The 18,884-nt window shown below is 37.4% G+C and overlaps 4 protein-coding genes across 4 annotated transcripts; 1 reads left to right on the top strand and 3 right to left on the bottom strand.

Moving 5' to 3' along the window:
* Position 1: 1 nt before the first annotated feature.
* On the bottom strand, positions 2–3,831 carry LOC116030567 (uncharacterized protein At4g06598-like). The gene is made up of 5 exons (XM_031272859.1): positions 3,242–3,831; positions 1,644–2,370; positions 1,294–1,369; positions 1,041–1,167; positions 2–566 (listed from the first exon to the last, which is right to left on the bottom strand). The coding sequence occupies exons 2-5, from the start codon at positions 2,351–2,353 to the stop codon at positions 370–372; spliced, it is 1,110 nt and encodes a 369-aa protein (XP_031128719.1). The 5' UTR covers positions 2,354–2,370; positions 3,242–3,831; the 3' UTR covers positions 2–369.
* A 1,850-nt stretch (positions 3,832–5,681) lies between these two features.
* On the bottom strand, positions 5,682–8,923 carry LOC116030654 (multiple organellar RNA editing factor 1, mitochondrial-like). Its single transcript, XM_031272965.1, has 5 exons — positions 8,421–8,923; positions 7,718–7,815; positions 7,575–7,640; positions 6,677–7,452; positions 5,682–6,094 (listed from the first exon to the last, which is right to left on the bottom strand). The coding sequence occupies exons 1-5, from the start codon at positions 8,813–8,815 to the stop codon at positions 6,083–6,085; spliced, it is 1,347 nt and encodes a 448-aa protein (XP_031128825.1). The 5' UTR covers positions 8,816–8,923; the 3' UTR covers positions 5,682–6,082.
* A 1,891-nt stretch (positions 8,924–10,814) lies between these two features.
* LOC116028655 (serine/threonine-protein kinase SRK2A) lies at positions 10,815–14,278 on the top strand. Its single transcript, XM_031270432.1, has 9 exons — positions 10,815–11,487; positions 11,761–11,835; positions 11,942–12,043; positions 12,198–12,251; positions 12,363–12,455; positions 12,531–12,623; positions 12,976–13,080; positions 13,208–13,306; positions 13,700–14,278. Exons 1-9 carry the CDS (start codon positions 11,368–11,370, stop codon positions 14,000–14,002), a joined length of 1,044 nt encoding a protein of 347 aa, XP_031126292.1. The 5' UTR covers positions 10,815–11,367; the 3' UTR covers positions 14,003–14,278.
* A 317-nt stretch (positions 14,279–14,595) lies between these two features.
* On the bottom strand, positions 14,596–18,375 carry LOC116028654 (thiamine biosynthetic bifunctional enzyme TH1, chloroplastic). Its single transcript, XM_031270430.1, has 10 exons — positions 18,292–18,375; positions 17,964–18,191; positions 17,781–17,855; positions 17,351–17,426; positions 17,186–17,261; positions 16,954–17,088; positions 16,768–16,832; positions 16,520–16,647; positions 15,459–15,715; positions 14,596–15,332 (listed from the first exon to the last, which is right to left on the bottom strand). The coding sequence occupies exons 1-10, from the start codon at positions 18,355–18,357 to the stop codon at positions 14,801–14,803; spliced, it is 1,638 nt and encodes a 545-aa protein (XP_031126290.1). The 5' UTR covers positions 18,358–18,375; the 3' UTR covers positions 14,596–14,800.
* Between the last annotated feature and the right edge of the window lie 509 nt (positions 18,376–18,884).

Below are 18,884 nucleotides of genomic sequence, written 5' to 3'. Positions count from 1 at the left end.
CTTTCTGGGCAAAAAAAAACAGCTAAAAATATGGCATTACAATAAGCAGAGTACACAAGGGTTTTTAATCACAGCTTGAACATACACAAAAGTGGAAAGAAGAATCATGCTTGAAACAATCACCTCAGGCAAGCAACTGCCAGGTGCACATGAAAAAGATTACTAGCATATTGGACAAAGAAAAAAGGTTTAAATGATACAATAATAACAACCGAAATTAGAGTTTCTATGTGAAGCTAGTAGCAGCAAAGGCAAAGCAGTCCGAGAAGCACAGGATTCGGGGGAGCTAATCATATCGCACGCAATGGGTAACTCATCAGTGTCGAGGAACGGTCAGCGGATGTTATGGAGGTTCTAGCTAAAGAATGGTCAAATTTGGAGTTGGCCCGAGACAGGTTCACGGTCAGAGCCGGCTTCCTTGTTTTTCAAAGACAGGTTTGCAAATTGTTGGTCGAGATCTCTACTTGTGGTGCGTCGATGCCCAGAAGGTGGCGGTTGTTGATTTTGCTGCTGCTGGTACAAGGCCCGAAGTCGCCCTCTTTCTCGCTCTAATACTTCTTGCTCAACTGCACATGGCATTTACACCAAAGTTATTATCTTTGGGAGTCAAGATAAAAGATACAAACTTTACGAGTTTCCTACAACTTTCTTCATTTTCTGATAACATAACAATAATGATAATGACCAACATTTGTGAAACTCCTTAAACCATTCTTGTAGATATTTAACAAAAGACTGACTATTTTCCGCTAATGTATGAAAGGCAAAGTACTCCACTAATAATATTCTTCCCCGAGAAAACAGCAAGCTTAATGTTGGATAAGCACCGATCTTGCAGCTACTTTTCCAAGAGGTAAAAAAAGTAGAATTAAAATGTGATACAAATAGAACAGGCATCGGAAACTGTATTAGATATTTAGATATAAGCTCAACAAAACATCATAAAGCTTCACGATGACCGACCCAGTTTGGTATAAGAAGCATCGTGTACCCAAGTTATCAAAATACAACAAAAGATGAAGAAAGCAAAAGTAACTTACAATACTTTATTAGCTGTTCTTGAGCTAAACTTTCTAGACGCTGCTTTAGAGCTTTATTCTCCATGTTTAAAATAAGATTTTGCTGGTTAAGGAATTCAAGCTCAGCAGAAACTTCAGAACCTTCAGCCTGTAATCGAAGAAAAGAGTGGCATCAACAATCTGAAACAACTTAATCAAACAGTAAAAAGAAGATGGTAATAATAAACCATTCGCATAAGCTGTATCTTCTATATATACTGATGCGAGTACATGCCTGTAGAGCTTGGACATTTCTTTCCAGCTCAGCTATGTATTGAAGCTTCCGAACTCGTGAACGTTGAGCAAATTGCCTGGAGAACATAGCATTTCTTAAGTTAATTGAGATGCAAAGTAGTTTTCGGGTCTTAAAAATCCACTCTATTCTAGTTTCTTTCACATTATTGCAAGGCAAGAAGGCTCATCTAAGTAATGCAATGGTTTTAGTCATGCACTATAAAGCACAGAAATAGATATAGAGATAAAGTGAAGAATGGTATGATGACAAAAGAGTTAAGTTTCTTTGGGATTTCTTGTGATGAAACTTCGCAAGGGGATTGGGGGTTTGCTTAGATGAATTAGACATACTGCTTTGCACGTTTTGTATCTGTTTCCGATGAAGAATTTTTGGCATGAGGAGAATCCTTTTTTTCCGCAGAGCTTTTCGAATCAAGCGGGCCAGATTCAACTTGATCCTGCTTCTCAATTGTCGGGGACGGGGCCCGGTCAGCTTCTTGCGGGGGACACGGTGTTCCTAAGTGTTGAACAACAACATTCTCTCTCGGCGAAGGAATGCCACGTGGGTGTGCGATTTTGTTGGGAGATGCCGCCCTATTCCTGTGTTTGCTTAAAGCAATAGAATCTGCATAAAAAGCAGCATGCCGAGCATCTCTATGGAGATCAAATTCTTGGGTTCCCCAAGGGTTGGGCATCACGTTTCTGAACTTGCTATCATCTTGAACTATGTAATCCATGTTTGAAACATTAGCGGCATCCAAATACGCAAAAGAGTCACTAGATGAACGCCGATGAGCTCCTCTACGCACGGGAGTGTCCGGCTCATTAAGAAGATCATCAAGCCATGACGGCTGCTCCTCTATCAAAAAGCTCTCGGAGGAAGTACGCATATGGTGTGAATTTAATTCCCTCGGCTTTGAAACACCCTTTTGTGTGATCGTCGGGACATACTCGATGTACGATGGGGATATGCTAGGAAATGGACTTTTAGGAGGCAGTAAAGAGTTCTTCCCATTGTACATCACATTTCTGACACTAGACGGCCCCTTAGAGTTTGCCATAAAAACACAAACAATTCCTGTAACAGAACAACATAAAATAAGAAACGAAAATCTACAAAAACAGAAGATGAAAATGAATAGCACAAATTTGCAACCGTGACTCAGAATCACACAGAAATAACAAAAACAAAACAAGTAATGTGTTATCACAAGTCGATGAAAACGAATAGCACTGCACAATTAAAGACTATCCCCACAATCGAACTTACTTAAACACCAGGCAGTCCTACATAAACACAAAACATTTCAGCCACTGCCTTCAATCTTACTAAAAGTATCAAAATCAGAACATTATTTTACTTGTTAAAACACATTCCTCATTCATCAAAAGAGCACGATTTGAGATCTGGCAATCCAGAATAAACAGCAATAAACAATAAAATAAAATAGAGCATTGCCACCATCAAAATTAAGGCAAGAATAACCTTAGAAAATATATAAATATACACAGGTAAACTCTTTTTTTTATAAAAACTCACACTGAGCATCAAGATCAAAACTCTATCAGCTTCATAAACGAAATCAATACATGTAGAAATGAATCATGTTCATAGCAAGTACCAGCTGCTAAATTCATTAAAAAACCATTATTTATAAGCTCATTACTGCTTAAACACAAGTTCCTCTAAGATTTCAGCTTCTTCTTGCAAACTCTAATCCACTAAAGTTGTTGATTATTCCAAACAAATATACATATTCGAGAACAAAAAACCATTTACTCAAATCTCCAATCTAACACCCAAACTTAAATCATTTCCAAAAAAAAAAAATGGCCCCAAAGATTCAACATTTTCATCAACCCGTTTTCCTTGATTTCAGCCACATTTCCCAGGCGAATTAATTGAAATAAATCCGCAAAAAAAATAGGGAAATGAATAGCTAAAATACCTAAACAAATCGCAGAGAATTGGCTTCGATCAAAAATGTAAATCTTCCCCTGATTGCGATCTCAGCAATGTGAACCCAATAAAAAATAAATAAAAATTCCGCAAAATCTAAAAGCTCAAAGGGCTCTCCCTCTCCCTCCCCGGTTCTTCTGCTCTGCTCTTCTCAGTGTCGACTCTTCCTCGTTGACATAGAAACTGTAGACGGGACCAAACCGATATGTTTTTGGAAATTTATGTTTTTCACGATCTGACCCCTGAAATTCTTCGATATCTGCGAAAATCCCCGTACTGTGTTTTTCCTTTTTCCCAAATAGAATAAAGAGAGAAACAGCTCAGTAGAGTTATTATAAATGGAGGGATTTCCCCTGCAATTACAGCTCACTATTTACTGTCTCTAATTATTTATCGCGTAAAAGAGGATTGTAGTGTCGCAATCAATGCGATAGTGTAAGGTGAGAGTAGCTGGCTTGGCTTGGCTTGGCTCACCCTCCCCATTCTCTCACTCTGCAAGTGGGCTGGTGTTGTATGAGTATATGACAGATTTCTTACAGCTCATTGTTATTATAGTAGACTCCATTTCTGGGTTTTCCTTGATTGCACTTTCTCTCTCAAATGCTTTCTGTTTTGCAACTTTTTTTGCCCTAAATGTTAGCTGGTAACATTTTTGGAGAGGTCTGTTGTTCTTTCTCTCATTATGTCAGGATTGTTTTCATATATTTATATATATATGGATTTATTTTTTGATGACTAGGAAATCTGCGATCTCGAAGTCTGTAATGGATAAATTTTACATTGTAATTCTAACTGACAAAAAATCACAACAAGATAAATCAGCTTAAGATAATTGATAAACTTAAACTAAGAATACCAATAAGGGTTTGATTTGATGATGTGTTGAACAATTGATAGTGACCCATAAAACTACGGTCAAACTAACCCGGTCTGTTTGACTCTTGAGTTAAATAGGTTCAACCAATTTAACTTGCAGGTTACCTACTTGACTACTTACATGTCTCAGCAAGATCAAAAAATAAAACCATTTTTACAAGCAATGGGTGTAAGATTGCCATTTGTGGGTTTTTTAGACTTTGAGGAATGAAGTTTTTATATAGCAAACTAGTAAATTTTTTGTTATGTAAAAGTGAGTTGGTATGATGACACGTTTACCTGACATTATGCAAGTCAACTTTTAAACGGGTTGACTTGATCTATATTTTGTTGTTATTTTTAATAGATCGAACAATATATTTTGAGTTAGGAGTAAGAGTCAAATCCTATAAGCGCTATTTAAGTCGAATTTGGATTAGTCTTACAATAATAGAAATATTAAATGATGTCGTATGCAAATATACATAGACACACACTATACATTAAAACAAAATAATGATAAAAAAATGTAAAATATGATTATAGGTGGTGAAAAATAATGGGTGTAATTAAGTTGATAAATTTAGAAGAGATGGGCAGTAAGATGAGGAGAAGTGGGCAGTTGATGAGCAACAACCACAATTTGTATGGGGAGGGGGCCAGCTATAGGTTGGGGACCCCTCACCACTTGCCCCTTTCTTTCATCTCTCACCTGGTCTGATTCACATCCCTAAATCAGTATTTGTCTGTCAAAAGATCTTTGTGTCATATCACTAACCTCTTTGTGTTGTGCGTGTGTGGCCTGGCCTCTCCTCCCATCCCCACCTCCACCAAACAACATATCATATATGCACACATGGCTCCCGAGCAATTGTCAAATAGTTGAATGTGAATATAGATTCATCCTGAAAGAAATAAACTTAAAAAAAAAAAAACAAAACAAAACAAAACAAAATAAAAAACAAACAAAACACTTAAATCTCAAGTCACTGAAACACATTCTACGATTTATTTCATCTCACAACATCTAAGAACGTATAAGCAGACATGGCTAGCACTTGTGTACTACTACTCATTTGGAGCATTCTTTACACATGCTTGCTTCAACAAGGCATCCATTCACAGGGACCAGTCCTGTGCAATGCCCAATGCCTCGAGTGGATCCATCAAATTCATAGTGTTGGAATAATTGTACTGGCCGCTCTATCTATTATTACCTACAATCATTATTGTGTGGGTCAGCACAATTGTATAAACTATATTATCTACTTTTAGTATATTAAAAATATTATTTTCAAAAAAAATGTACATTATATTTTTTAAAAAAATACATTATTTAAATACTGAAAAAAAATACATTATTTAAATACTGAAAATATATTACTCTGTATTTTATATAATGTACCTTCAGTGCACGAATAATATACTTTTATTTAGTATATTAAAAATGTACTTTTTGTTGTAATCCACGCAATAAATTGCCTTACTACCTATCATTTAAATAACGCCGTTCAAAATTCAAAAGCCCATTCTGACTCAACTGTCAACATTATTATAAGATTCGATTTCTAGCATTTATAACCATTAATCTACTACTTCGTACATTTCTAACAATTATAACAAAATATTCAACTTAGTACACTTCTGTTTATGGACATTTAATTAATACCAATCAAGAAGTCATTTGGAAGCAAAATTCTAGTCTATAATTGCTTACTATAGTTAAGAATGTCTATAATTCACAAGCTCAAAACTAAGAACAATCCGTAGAACTAATGGGCATTATTCTTGAGAACACCACTATTCCATCTAAAACTCCACCAAAATGATAATGGAAGCATTGCCATGATTTTACATAACTCTCATCAAGATGCTGAATCCCTTGGGCTCCTTTAAACAGGCTAACAGATTTACCATTTTAAACACTTGAAAATTTTCATTTTGCAATCACAAGGTTTGAATTCTTGCAAAATCTTTAATTTCTTCCCTGCAAATTTGAATGCAAAAATTGTTAGAAACAAGGCAATGAACTAGCAAAGAAAATTTGCACTTCTGTTGCTCATTACTTGGTATTGTCATTCCTAGTTCATAATAAAAGTGAGTTCATAGATATGAGTTCTGAAACAAGAGTAATAATCTAGTTCCTATCAGTAAAGCAAGATTGTGAAAGAAAGAATCCATCAACATCAAACGAGGAATGGAGTAAATGGACAAAGAAGAGAACTTGAACCTTCAAACTAGAAGGTCCACATAATTGTTACGGAGTATTAAACTAGCTAATGACTCTATCACTAAGTCCTTCAGTTGGTAGTTATGCATCACTATCAATCTATCATGCATTCTTCCTAATTTGGCAAAAATTGACTGCACATCATCCAGACATCAGAATTTAGAATTTCAAAGGTTGAAAAGTAAACTAAGATTTTTACTCTAAAATATTGCATTTCACTTGGGTGAGGAAAGCGTGACTTAGGTCTTTTAACTGGACACTTAATGCTTTTATCCTTGACTTCGAGAAAAGAATTTAGAATGAAACAAATATAAAGATATGAAAGGAAAGACATCATACTTGGTCAGTTCCTGCCCTCCACGTGGGTGCTTGGTACCTTTCATCCCCTTGTACATTCCTCTGTTCCGAGGGCGAGAATTGCTGATCTCCGTAATTTGGGTAGTTCTGCCCAAAGGAAGGTCCAGTTCCACGCCACTGGCTTCCAGTTAGTCCTTGTCCAAAATGTCCACCTTGGGTTTGGCCATAGTTTTGATTCTCTCCTTGGAAGGCCCTCTGCTCCCTAGGTGCATAACCACTTTGATCAGTTTGAGAAAGAACCTGATCTTGAGTTCTACCCTGATAGTTATCCAATCCACCAGGGCCATTGCGCACTGGCATAGAACCTCTTTGACTTCCTGGTGCACCATAGTTCTGTTGGAAACCATAACTCTGTTGGGAAGGTGGAGTCTGAGGTGAGCCATAAGTCTGCTGAGGCTGACTGTGCTCTGGGCCAACGTTCTGCCGAGGCAGAGGATTTTGCTGGTGACCGTAATTCTGCTGAGGGAAGTGTTGTTGACCATATGATTGTTGAGGTCGAGGACCCTGTGGTTGGCTGTAGTACTGTTGAGGTGAATGGCCTTGCAGTGGCCCTTGGTTCTGTTGAGGGGGAGGACCCTGTGGTGTGATGTTCTGTTGAGGTGGACCCTGTGGTGGACCAAAATTCCTCGATCTCTGGCCATCATATCCTGAGTTGCCTTGTTGATATGATTGATTACTCCTCGGATTTCGACGTCCTTGTCTCCCATACTGTACGGGCGGAGGTCTCTCTATAATCACTCCATTCATATACTTGTCACCTAATAGTAGGCTAAATGTAAGCAAGCCCAATAAAGGCCACAAAATACTACAATCTTTCTTGTACACAATTATAGTAAACACACAAAAAAGATGCCAGTAAATAAGGAGTAATAATTTCTACCTCCATACTCTTTGTTTACTGGATCAATATAAGAATCTGGTAGTATGAAGACTACTCCAGGCAGACCTGATAGAATCAAAAAAGTCAGATCCAAACAGAAATAAATTCATCATTTTCCACAAAGACAGTCAAAATTTGCCTACCTCTAAACTTCTCTGATGTTTCCTCTGAACATAAGACCTGAAAACCCTGGTAAGTTGTCGTGCTTAATGCATAAATCTTCTGTTTAGCCTCCTCCACACTGAAACCATTCAGTTATACAAAAATAATCCTAGCAGGTTAATAAAATATCAAAGTCCAGTATCAGTTTATAATGCATTCCATGAATTGGGTATCCACATACCTCAGAGCATTACATTTGTAGATCTGAGTTTAAGTATATAAACGCCTTTCTATTAGTTAAGAACAAGATATCCAAAGAATGACACCAAAAATAGATGGCAAATGATCCATGTTATGGTTTAACTATTGACTTTCACTATAATCCATGTTAATTAATCATATAAATCCCTCAAAATATAATTTTCTTTGATATCAGAATTCAGCTATCAATGTTCACCCCTGAATATCAATACACTGCACTTTGCTTGTTTTGCACAATATCCTCAAACATTTAAAATATGTACTTAAAACTCCACTGACATCATTACACAAATAAATTGTAGTTCTCCTATCCATCCATTTAATTTTTCTAGTTAATTCATTACAAGACAACAGTTCTGTAGAAAGCAACCAATCCTTAAATGTAATAAGTCAGTCTATAAATAAAATATCACACAAGTAACAGTATATCATAAACAAGTCATTGAGTACGTAAATTGCGATTGGGGTGAGGGGATAGATGACCTTCCGAAAACTTTAGCGGCAGTCTGAATGTACGTTTCAATCATTTCCTCGCGGGTGGGGGCCGGATCCTTGGGGAAATCAATAGTAATCAGCCAATGATTGTAATCGCATCCTTCAAAGAGGATAGTGTCGGGGCCGATCTCCTCGTCACCTGGATTCCGGTCGAAAGAGCGAGACCTCGAAGACAACGAGATCGCCGACGCTCTGAAGAGCCTCGATTGAGACGGAAATTGAGGGATAGCGTTTGAGCTTGAGGTGCAACCAATGGAGGACAGAGCAGGCGTATCAGAGACCGAAGGGATCGTGGAAATGAGGCTTGAGTGGTGGAGATGGTGGTTGAGTATCGATGAAGAGAGAGAGACGGCGCGGCGGAGGCGGAGGTGGCAGAGCGCCATCGCTGACGGCGGTGGAGATGACGGCCGGCCGGAAGGAGGAGTTTGATACACTGAGGAGTGGTGTAGGGTTTAGGGTTTTGGAGTTTCTGTTTTGTTAGAAATCCAGAAATGTCGCGAGAAAGTAGCCGGAGCACTGTTGATGAGCACACTATTTATACCTTGGAAGTTAAGAAATTCTACTATGACCCCAATAGAAATCAAAATTTATATTTTACCCTTATACTTTCTGACTTTTAAGTTTAGCCCTTGCATCGTACACTATTCCAATTTATAGCCCAACCATTTTTGGAAATTTTTATAAATATTGTCAATTGAACAAAATAAATAAAAGAAAACAATATACAATTGTCTAGAATCAAGATTAATATAGACAAGTGACAACTCTCTGGAATCAAGAAGACTGTGAGGGTGTCTAAACTTATAAATCATATTATTAAGTAGATATCGTAATCATTTTGATTGTGAAATTATTGACAATTTAGTGTGATTCATCTAAATTGAAAAATAAAATTTATTGAAATGTAAAATATTGAAAATGACTTGAAGGTGGCATCATGGAAAGTTTTGTATGATGGGGAGTGATTGAGATGTCAATTGCTATGTTATTAATGTGACTATAGTTGTTAAAAACAATTTGAGTTGTAGTCCTTAACAAGGTGTTTTAATAAATTAATTTATGAGTTGACTAGATGTTTGAACTCCAATACTATTTCTTTATCACAATTCAAATGGATTGGATTGGCATGTAGACTTTATGATTTCTTTATTAAAACAATAGTCATTGTGAATTTAGGTTTATACTTCTTGTACGTTCACTAAGTATTGACAATGTGTTTGATTATACTTTCGCATGCTTATTTATTTCTCTTTACTGGAAAATTCAATCCATTATTGGCAAACATAAACACTCGATCTCTTCAAATTAATTAAAAAGTACCAAACAAATCTTCATTGAAATTACCCTTACATTGCATGACCTTAATCACCGTCTTTAAAGCATTTGCTCGTGTTTGCAGCAACTACCCATATGTGAGGTTGTCACGTTACATACATTAAGTTTTGTTTTGTTGTATTCAATTTTCAATATACTTAAAAAGTAAAGTGGCAAATTCAATTAGTAAGCAATCACTACAATTGAACAAATGTTATATAACTTAGCTTATGGTTTAAAAGTAATTATTATTTTATTTTATATGTGTTCATATATATATATATATATATATATATATATATATATATTGTGTGCGCGCACATGTCTAAATGTTCATACGTTTTCAAGTGTTGGATTTCTTGAAATATTGTTTATTTAGTTAATTTTATGTATATATTTGTTGGCTCTTGCATCTATTGAAATTTAGAGTACGCTTTTGATTGAATGTGGTTATAATTCGCTTTGGATGTTGCATAATCATTTGCAAGATCTTCTTTGAAATAAGGGCGACAGCTGTAGCCGCCGCCTTCGCTTCAAATAGTCAAAAATTGAACTTCATTTTCGAGGTTCACATCTGGATGACAACCATGACAGTCTCAAACAGTCATGACCATCATTTTCTTTACATCTGTAACTGTCACCGAACAGTCATGATTATCTATAGAAGGAAACAATCATCGATTGTCTTCAATTCAACAGTCGGTGACGGTTTAATCTAATAATTTAAAAGTTTAAAATAAATTATAATAAACTACAAAATAAAAATTTCATTAAAAAAATAAAGAATTAAAAAATAGACACGTGTCAGTCCCGTGCTACACTAATTTACTAATTAAGGAATTTTAGACCCAATTAAACATTTTAGTCCATTTAAAAGATTAGAGTGAAACTTTTTTTTTTTTTTTTTTTTACGTAAGGATTCAATTGTTTCAACCAGGTAAAACACAAAGAGTCACTACATATCATTCGAGCACAAGATGTTTGGCATCATTTTTCCTAATTAATTATAGTATCAATCATGGAATGTTTTATTCTCCATTATAATATATGATGCCCATAGGCTGCAATAACATAATCTATCCACCTCTCTCCTACAGTTCAAACGCACTACCCTCCCTCATGCATACGGCACAGCCAACCCCCGTCTTCACGCTCACTACAGCTTTCAAAATTCCTTGCTTCACTCCAAATCTCTGCATATTCTCACACTTTTGCCCCGTTTCGCACTAGTATCCTTCCAAAGATCACACCTTTTTCGCCATATCCCAATCCCAGAAAACCCTAGCTTCCTAGCGCTGCGAAATCCCAATCTGCTCTTTGCCAGCTTCCAGCAAATCTGCTGGTTCTTGCTGTGATTCTGCTCGGGATTCTTGAATTTATCCATAATTCCCGTATATATTGAGTTTGTGGGTGGGGGTTGCTTTAAAAAAGAAATATTTTTCAAGCTTTAGCTCTTCTCAGTGTGTGGGTTGGTGGGTTTTGTAGAGATTTCGATTTCGATTGGAGTTGTTGTGGTTGGGCATGCATGAATTGAAGTTCAATTCCGAGTGTTTACCGGGCTTAGGTTAAGATTTTGTTGTGTAGAGAAGATAAAAAGGAGCAGAAAAAAACTGAAAAAGAAATGGAGAAATACGAGCTTGTTAAGGATATAGGTTCCGGGAATTTCGGCGTGGCGAGGCTCATGAGGAACAAGGAGACTAAGGAGCTTGTGGCCATGAAGTACATAGAAAGAGGCTTTAAGGTTTGCGTAATTTACAGTTTTGAACCATCGTCTTATTGTATCTATCCTGTGTTTGATTTTTTTTTTTTTTTGGTTGTGTGTGTTGAAAATTCCTGTGTTTGAATGTTGATTGATCGTAGATTCATTAATGTCATTTACCACTGTACCGTTTTAGGTTCTGTCATAGAGATCTTGCATAAAGCTTATTTTAATTTCTTCTGTGTTTCATGAATAGCATATTGGCTTACTCTTTTATTCTATAATCTGGTAATGAGATGTACTTTGAGGATGTAGATTGATGAGAATGTGGCCAGGGAAATCATAAACCATAGATCACTGCGACACCCAAACATAATTCGGTTCAAGGAGGTGAGCTTCTGCATTTGATCTATTTGCATGTTACTCTTCATCTATGTGAAAACTCGAAGTGTTAATGACATGGCTACTCGAACTGTTGCTTTTGTTCCTGATGCAGGTCGTATTGACTCCTACTCATCTTGCCATTGTCATGGAATATGCAGCAGGTGGAGAGCTCTTTGAACGAATCTGCAATGCGGGAAGGTTCAGTGAAGACGAGGTGCATTACTTTTCCAGACATTATTCTGTTTCTGTAAATTGTAATGCAGTTCTATCAAAGTTCAACTCTGTAAAGAAGAGGAAAGTTTAAAGTTTGTTTCATATTGCTTTTGACAGTAACGTGATAGTTCCCTCTTCATGATATGTTAATTTAGGCTAGGTACTTCTTCCAGCAGCTTATTTCAGGAGTCAGCTACTGTCACTCTTTGGTATGTTATATTTGTGGGTAGTTGTTGTGTATATGTGAATGGCACTATTGATGTTTCATTTTTATTCCGGGGGAGGATATCATTCATCCTAAGATTTTCCTTGGTCTGCAGCAAATATGTCATCGGGACCTAAAGCTGGAGAATACCCTACTGGATGGGAGTGCAGCACCACGTCTTAAGATTTGTGATTTTGGCTACTCTAAGGTATTTAAGCAATTCATGGCAATATATGATGTGAGGAGTCAAGGTGCTGACATTGTTTTGATTACCCTGTTTTAGTCATCTCTGCTGCATTCGAGACCAAAATCTACTGTTGGTACTCCAGCTTATATTGCCCCCGAGGTCCTATCTCGCAGAGAGTATGATGGCAAGGTAAACAAATGTTGCATATATGTGATTCTTCTATATATTAATAATTGTTGGTATTCCCCAATTTTTGGTGGAAGCACGAGGCCTAATGCATATTTGCCAAATATAGATGCCATCATTTTACCTTTTCATTTTTTTGGAAGGAGGTGGATTTCCTATTCATAATTACAAAGGAATCACCGATTGGGAGGACCGTAGGAATACGAACTAGCTCGAGTCAATATTAAATGTTGAGTGATTGTGATCCATACCTTTTGGAAATTCTTCTTTTCTGCTGTATGTGCATGTTGGTATGGGGTAGTATGATCTATTTTCACCGTGCAAGACTTATTCACTGTTGTTTATATTTGTTCAGCTTGCAGATGTGTGGTCTTGTGGAGTAACACTCTATGTGATGCTGGTTGGTGCCTACCCTTTCGAAGACCAGGAAGATCCCAAGAACTTCAGGAAAACTATTCAAGTGAGCTTTTTCCCCTTAGCTGTTGTCTATTGCAAGGCGCTAAGGCGGCCTTCGTAATTTTGCTGTTTATGTGTAAATTATGGAATTGCTTCCTGAGCTATATTTATAAGTGGGTGTTTTTCTCCAGCGTATAATGAGTGTGCAGTACAAGATTCCTGACTACGTCCATATATCACAAGATTGTAGGCACCTTCTCTCCCGAATATTTGTTGCAAATCCATCAAGGGTACTCTCTTTCTCTCTCAACTTTACTGTTGCCTGTATAAAATTGGTAGTTAGCTACTTTTATTTGGGATTGGAAATTATTATTTGGTTTACACACATACATATCAGATTGCGTTCTGAATTATAAATATAGACTAATTGTAGCACTTCTAACTACATGGATGTCCATAGGAGCCATAGCCCATAGGTCTAGAGCAAGAATGGCCATTCTGGATTTAAAATTTTATCTGAGTGACAATATTGCTACTTTCCCGGAATCATGATTTAGCTCTCTTGGAGTGATTTTTTTGGCATCCTTAACATAACAAGAAAGATGATAAGTATTTCGTGAAGTTATGGTGGGTTTCATAGTTGACTTTGATATGCCTTTCTAAGTTGTATGTTTATTTTGCAGAGGATTACGATTAAAGACATCAAGACTCACCCCTGGTTCTTGAAGAATTTGCCAAGGGAATTAACGGAAGTGGCACAAGCGGCCTATTACAGGAGAGAAAACCCGACATCTTCCCTTCAAAGCGCGGAGGACATAATGAAGATTGTGGAAGAAGCCAAGGCCCCTCCTCCGGCTTCTCGTTCCATTGGGGGGTTCGGGTGGGGAGGTGAAGAGGATGAGGAGAAGGAAGAGGAGGCAGAAGAGGATGAATATGACAGGCAAGTGAAGCAGGCACACGAAAGTGGAGAAGTGCGCGTGTCCTGAGGAGGAGAACGAGAAGAGCACCGAATCTCGGTGCTCTTGTTAGAGTGTTGATATTTGAATGGTTGTGTACACTTTGGTTGATTTGAAGGCGCAGAGTTTAATAAGATTGTAAATTTCTATTTTTGCGTCAAAGAAAGAGAGGCTTGTGAAGCCCCCATCTCTGGGGTTGATAGAGTTAGGAGTATGAACTCAACTGGTTATGACTTTTAATCTGTTGTGGTGTGTAAATTGAATTATATATAAGTTTTATTAGTCGTTGCTTTGGACTTTACTCTACAATGCTGCTTTTTTTTTTAAAAAAAAATAATTAAATTATTGCCGCTCCAAGATTAGTTGCAGTCACTCTTGAAACTTGAAAGGGGTGCGGATTTTATTTATTTATTTTTGTTGTAAAATTTGTAATCTTTATTATTTTTTATTTTTCTCTGTTATTACGAGGTGTTTTGAGCAGACCTTAATTTGCAATCTTTGAAATACTAATTGAAATTAAATAAATAAAGTCATGAGTCATGACCCATGCGGCCATGCCACACTCACCTTGTAAGGAGTATAATTTCAAGGACAAAAACTTGATCTTACATAATCATAATACGTCAAGTTTAAATAACGGAGCAAATGTTTATCAGCTTAAAATTATAATAATGTTAAATAAATATTTGTTACAACCATCGAAAAAGACATACCCAATGGTCTGTTTTAGCTCTTGAATACTACCCCCAAGTGAAGAAAAAATGTTTAGATTGCAGGAAAAATATGAAATTCAAACGGAGAGGTTTCTGATTGCGTCCACTCTAGCATTCAGTTTACTGTTGCGGCCGACTCAGTCAGCACCTTATGCAACTTTCTCGTTTCCGTAGCAATGCATTCCCTGTCGAATAAAGCAGATACAACAGCAATGCCTTTCAGATTCGGGACTCCTAATGCCATTACAGCCTCCGCGTTTGAGATGCCAATTCCGCCAATTGCCACCACTGGTAATCTTGAAGATAGACATACAGATTTCAATCCATCCAAACCGATTGTCCGGTTGTTTTCTTTTGTGTTTGTTGGATATATACCGCCACAGCCAATGTAATCTGCCCCTTCTACCCATGCTCGATGAGCTTGCTCTGGTGTTTTGCATGATACACCGATGATTTTGTCAGGCCCAAGAAGAGCTCGGGCAACATGGGCAGGCATGTCAGACTGGCCAACATGCACGCCATCAGCACCACTAGCTAGAGCAACATCAATCCTGTCATTTATCAATAGAGGCACATCATGAAGTCGACATATTTCCAAACATGCCTTTGCAGCTTCCAGAAAGTCGAGTGTTTCTGCATCCTTTTCCCTTCAATAGCAAGTAAAGATCAAACAATAGCAAAGGTGAGTTAAAAGAAACTCCAGGGATTAAATTCCATATGAGGCACCTAAATGAACGAAAACGTAATAAGTGATAATGAAATACACAACCAACCTTAGTTGAATGATGGAGGCACCTCCTTCTATGGCAGCTTTCACTGCATCCGTTATTAAACGCCCCCACTTTTTGTTCATCCGTGAATCTGTAACAGCGTACAAGAAGAGATCACTTGGATCAAAAGGATGCAGCCTAATTAAGTTCTTTGCATTGCTCTTAAGCTTCAGTAGATGATCAAAAGGACCCTGACAACCATTTCCAACGACTATATCCTTACTGTAATTCAAGGCTGTTTCAACACTGCGTTTAGCTACCTGTTGAAGGTAGAAATTTTGGTTTGACAAAAGGAATAAAGGTCAAATGAAATGAAATGAAATGCATTCCATGAATGTAGTGAAATAAATTTTCACATCTACCTACTTATGAGAGTCTGGCCAAGAAAGTGTAATATGTTAAATGATGTTAATGATACAAGCCTGGTGTTAGGTGTGGATTAGAATCTCTACCCCCTATTGCCTCCAAAGGTAAAATGAAGTTAATGATTCAAACCTTTCCACTCTTATTATGCTCCCCCCCCCCCCGGCATTTTATTTTTCCACTTCTCTACCTTGTTCACTTGACCCTGATGACAAGGCTACGAGCATTGCCTTTTGATCTTTGTCAATCGGCCTTTTAGTTTACTCTGTTTTTGAGAAATCATCATGCAGCCAATCCTGTCACCATAGGCTGCATTCTCTTAATCCTTTCCTGCCCTTCATATCTGGCCATCCAAAGACAGATCAGTCCTTCACTTTTATGTTTTTCCTTTCCCATTCAAATCAGGCATCCACCACCTCAAAACCAATTATAGCAATTGCTTGTGTTGTGAATTCAAATCTATCAAGGGGCTCAGATCATTTACACTAACAAGCTGAACATGATTCTGAACTTGAACATTTGGATAGTAAAAGAAGCCAAGCTCAAAAAAGGAAAATGACATGAAATAAGCGAGCCAATTTGTTTATGTCACCTGCCAAGCTAAACTGCTGTAAGCTAGGTTCTCATTGGTTATAGATCTACAAGACACTCCTAAATCCTAATCTAAGCCCCTCCAAACCCCAAAATGTGTAGCCAATTACCTTAATAGCAGAAATCATTGGAGAACCTTTAGATAACTCAGCTGCAATAGAAGAAGCCAGCGTGCAACCAGTTCCATGAGTATTTGCTGTTCTTATGCGCGGGGACTGAAACTCATAGAATTCCTTCCCTATATCAAGTGAAAGAGGGAAAAATGAGATTCAAGATGAGCAAAAGCACAAAAACTCACATAGTTGAGCACATGACAAAAAAATACATAGCAATGGTTCCCAAGAAATGTCAGACCCACCATCGTATAATATATCAACAGCATCCAGTGAACTAGGAAGGTCACCACCTTTCACAAGTACATTCCTGCAAGCAAAACCTTCATCCATTTATATACTCTTCCGGGTATTTTCAAATGATTTTTAGCACAAGAAAAATATAGAAAAGTGATTATCATAAAAGAAGCTTTATGTAAGTAGAGTCTAACCTTGAGCCAAATTCATATATAGATTTAGCAGCAAATCGCATGTCATCGAATGTTTCCAAGTGCACACCACCAAGCAAAGCAGATGCCTCCTTCAGATTTGGAGTCACTAAATCAGCCAGGGGAAGAAGTTCCTCCCTATTATGAGGAAACTAAAAGTTATGATTACATCAAGTTATTGGCGGGATAATGAAGAGATGCATAAGTTAAAATTACAAATGTTCTGTCAACATACCGAAAGCTATCTAAGATTGAAGGACCAGACAATGTGTGCCCACTTGTAGAAACCATAACAGGATCAACCACCAAAGCTGTCTTCAGGAATTTGATGTTTCAACCCAAATGCAAATGCAGTTCAAACCAGAAAGAAGATTACTCATTGCAACAAGAAAGAGTGTACCTTGAACTGGAAACTCCTTAAGACTCTGACAGAGGACCTTGACTATGCCAGTTGAAGGAAGCATGCCTGTTTTCACCTAAATAATTTCCAAGTTGAGAATTTCCATAGCAACGAATTGAGGCTTTAGTATGTGGATCCTAAACCATTTGGCGAAGGTGCTAGGTAATGATTATTATTATTTGATATTTGAATATACAGATCTCAAATGCACAATTACATTCAGCATGCACTCAGAATCCATGGGACTATGGGAGACTGAAATTTACAACAGAATATGAATCCCATTTAGACTTTCCATTTTATCCAGTCTGTATCATATAACTAATACATACTTAACTGCATAGTGCAATCCTTCTTTCTTCTCAAAATCCACATGCAGATTAAAAGATTATGGACACAAGTAGCCGTATCTGCATACTAATACACTTACAACATCAGGATGCATATCAGATAGCACCGACCTCAGCTGCTCCGCCAAGAAATCCTCCGGCACAATGTGCACGCCCTAAACATGAAATTCCACAGCTCACGTGAAGCAAAAAGTCAAGTACTCGAAAACTAACGCCCGCAATTGTTCCAAATGAACATTGATCATTCAAAATTCATTCCTTACCTGAACTCCCACAGTGTTCTGAGCAGTAACGGACGTGATCACCGTAGAGCAGTAGACTCCCCTCGCCGCACAAGCCTTGAGGTCCGCCTGAATTCCGGCGCCGGCGCCGGAATCCGAACCGGCAACGGTGAGTACGTGCGGAACTCTGATTTTCGTACTATCGCAAGACATTGTTACCAACGTCCTGGATTGACAAAAGCGTTGAAGGCGACCCACGCTACAACTCAACTGCAAACGATATATACATCGCATATAAATATTCACTTGTGTATAACCTAGGTGTGTTCGTATAACTATACAGTCAATATAAATACATAGAGGTACATGCCTTTGACTTGAGAGAAGATGAACTGTAGAGGGCTTGAGAGCAGGAATCCATAAATGGGAGCTTCATCGAGTATGTGGCGGAAGAGGATAAAGCTGACGATGGAATTTTATTTTTTAATCATTTTTTGTTAAGGGTGCGTTTGGAAAATCACCTCTATTTTCGGGTTTTTAGTGTTTGGAATATATGAGATTTTTTGAAAAATGATTTTCTCTTTTTTGGAGAAAGTTATTTTCCCTTTTACAAACTTATAGAGGAAAAGTACAAATTTTCCTTTAAAAAATAATGATTTAAATTTTATATTTAATTTTTGAAACACTCATAATTTTTACAAAATATATATATTATTTACTTTCTCCATATGTTCAACCCGAATAATTAACGTTACTCTTGGGGATGACAACTGTTCGATTCGACAATGAAATGCACCACAAAATGCACCATTATGTACTCATCACCATGAAATGCACCATTAGACGCATAAACATACTACACATTGTTCATAAACGCACCATTCGGTGTTGTGAGGTATGGTGCATTTCCTTTTGTGTGTGTATGGCGTTTTGTGGTGCATATCATTTTTGTGCGCTTCCTAA

The sequence above is a fragment of the Ipomoea triloba genome, chromosome 9 (assembly GCF_003576645.1).
Source record: "Ipomoea triloba cultivar NCNSP0323 chromosome 9, ASM357664v1".
Lineage (NCBI taxonomy): Eukaryota > Viridiplantae > Streptophyta > Magnoliopsida > Solanales > Convolvulaceae > Ipomoea > Ipomoea triloba.
This window is presented reverse-complemented; position numbering and strand designations above follow the sequence as displayed.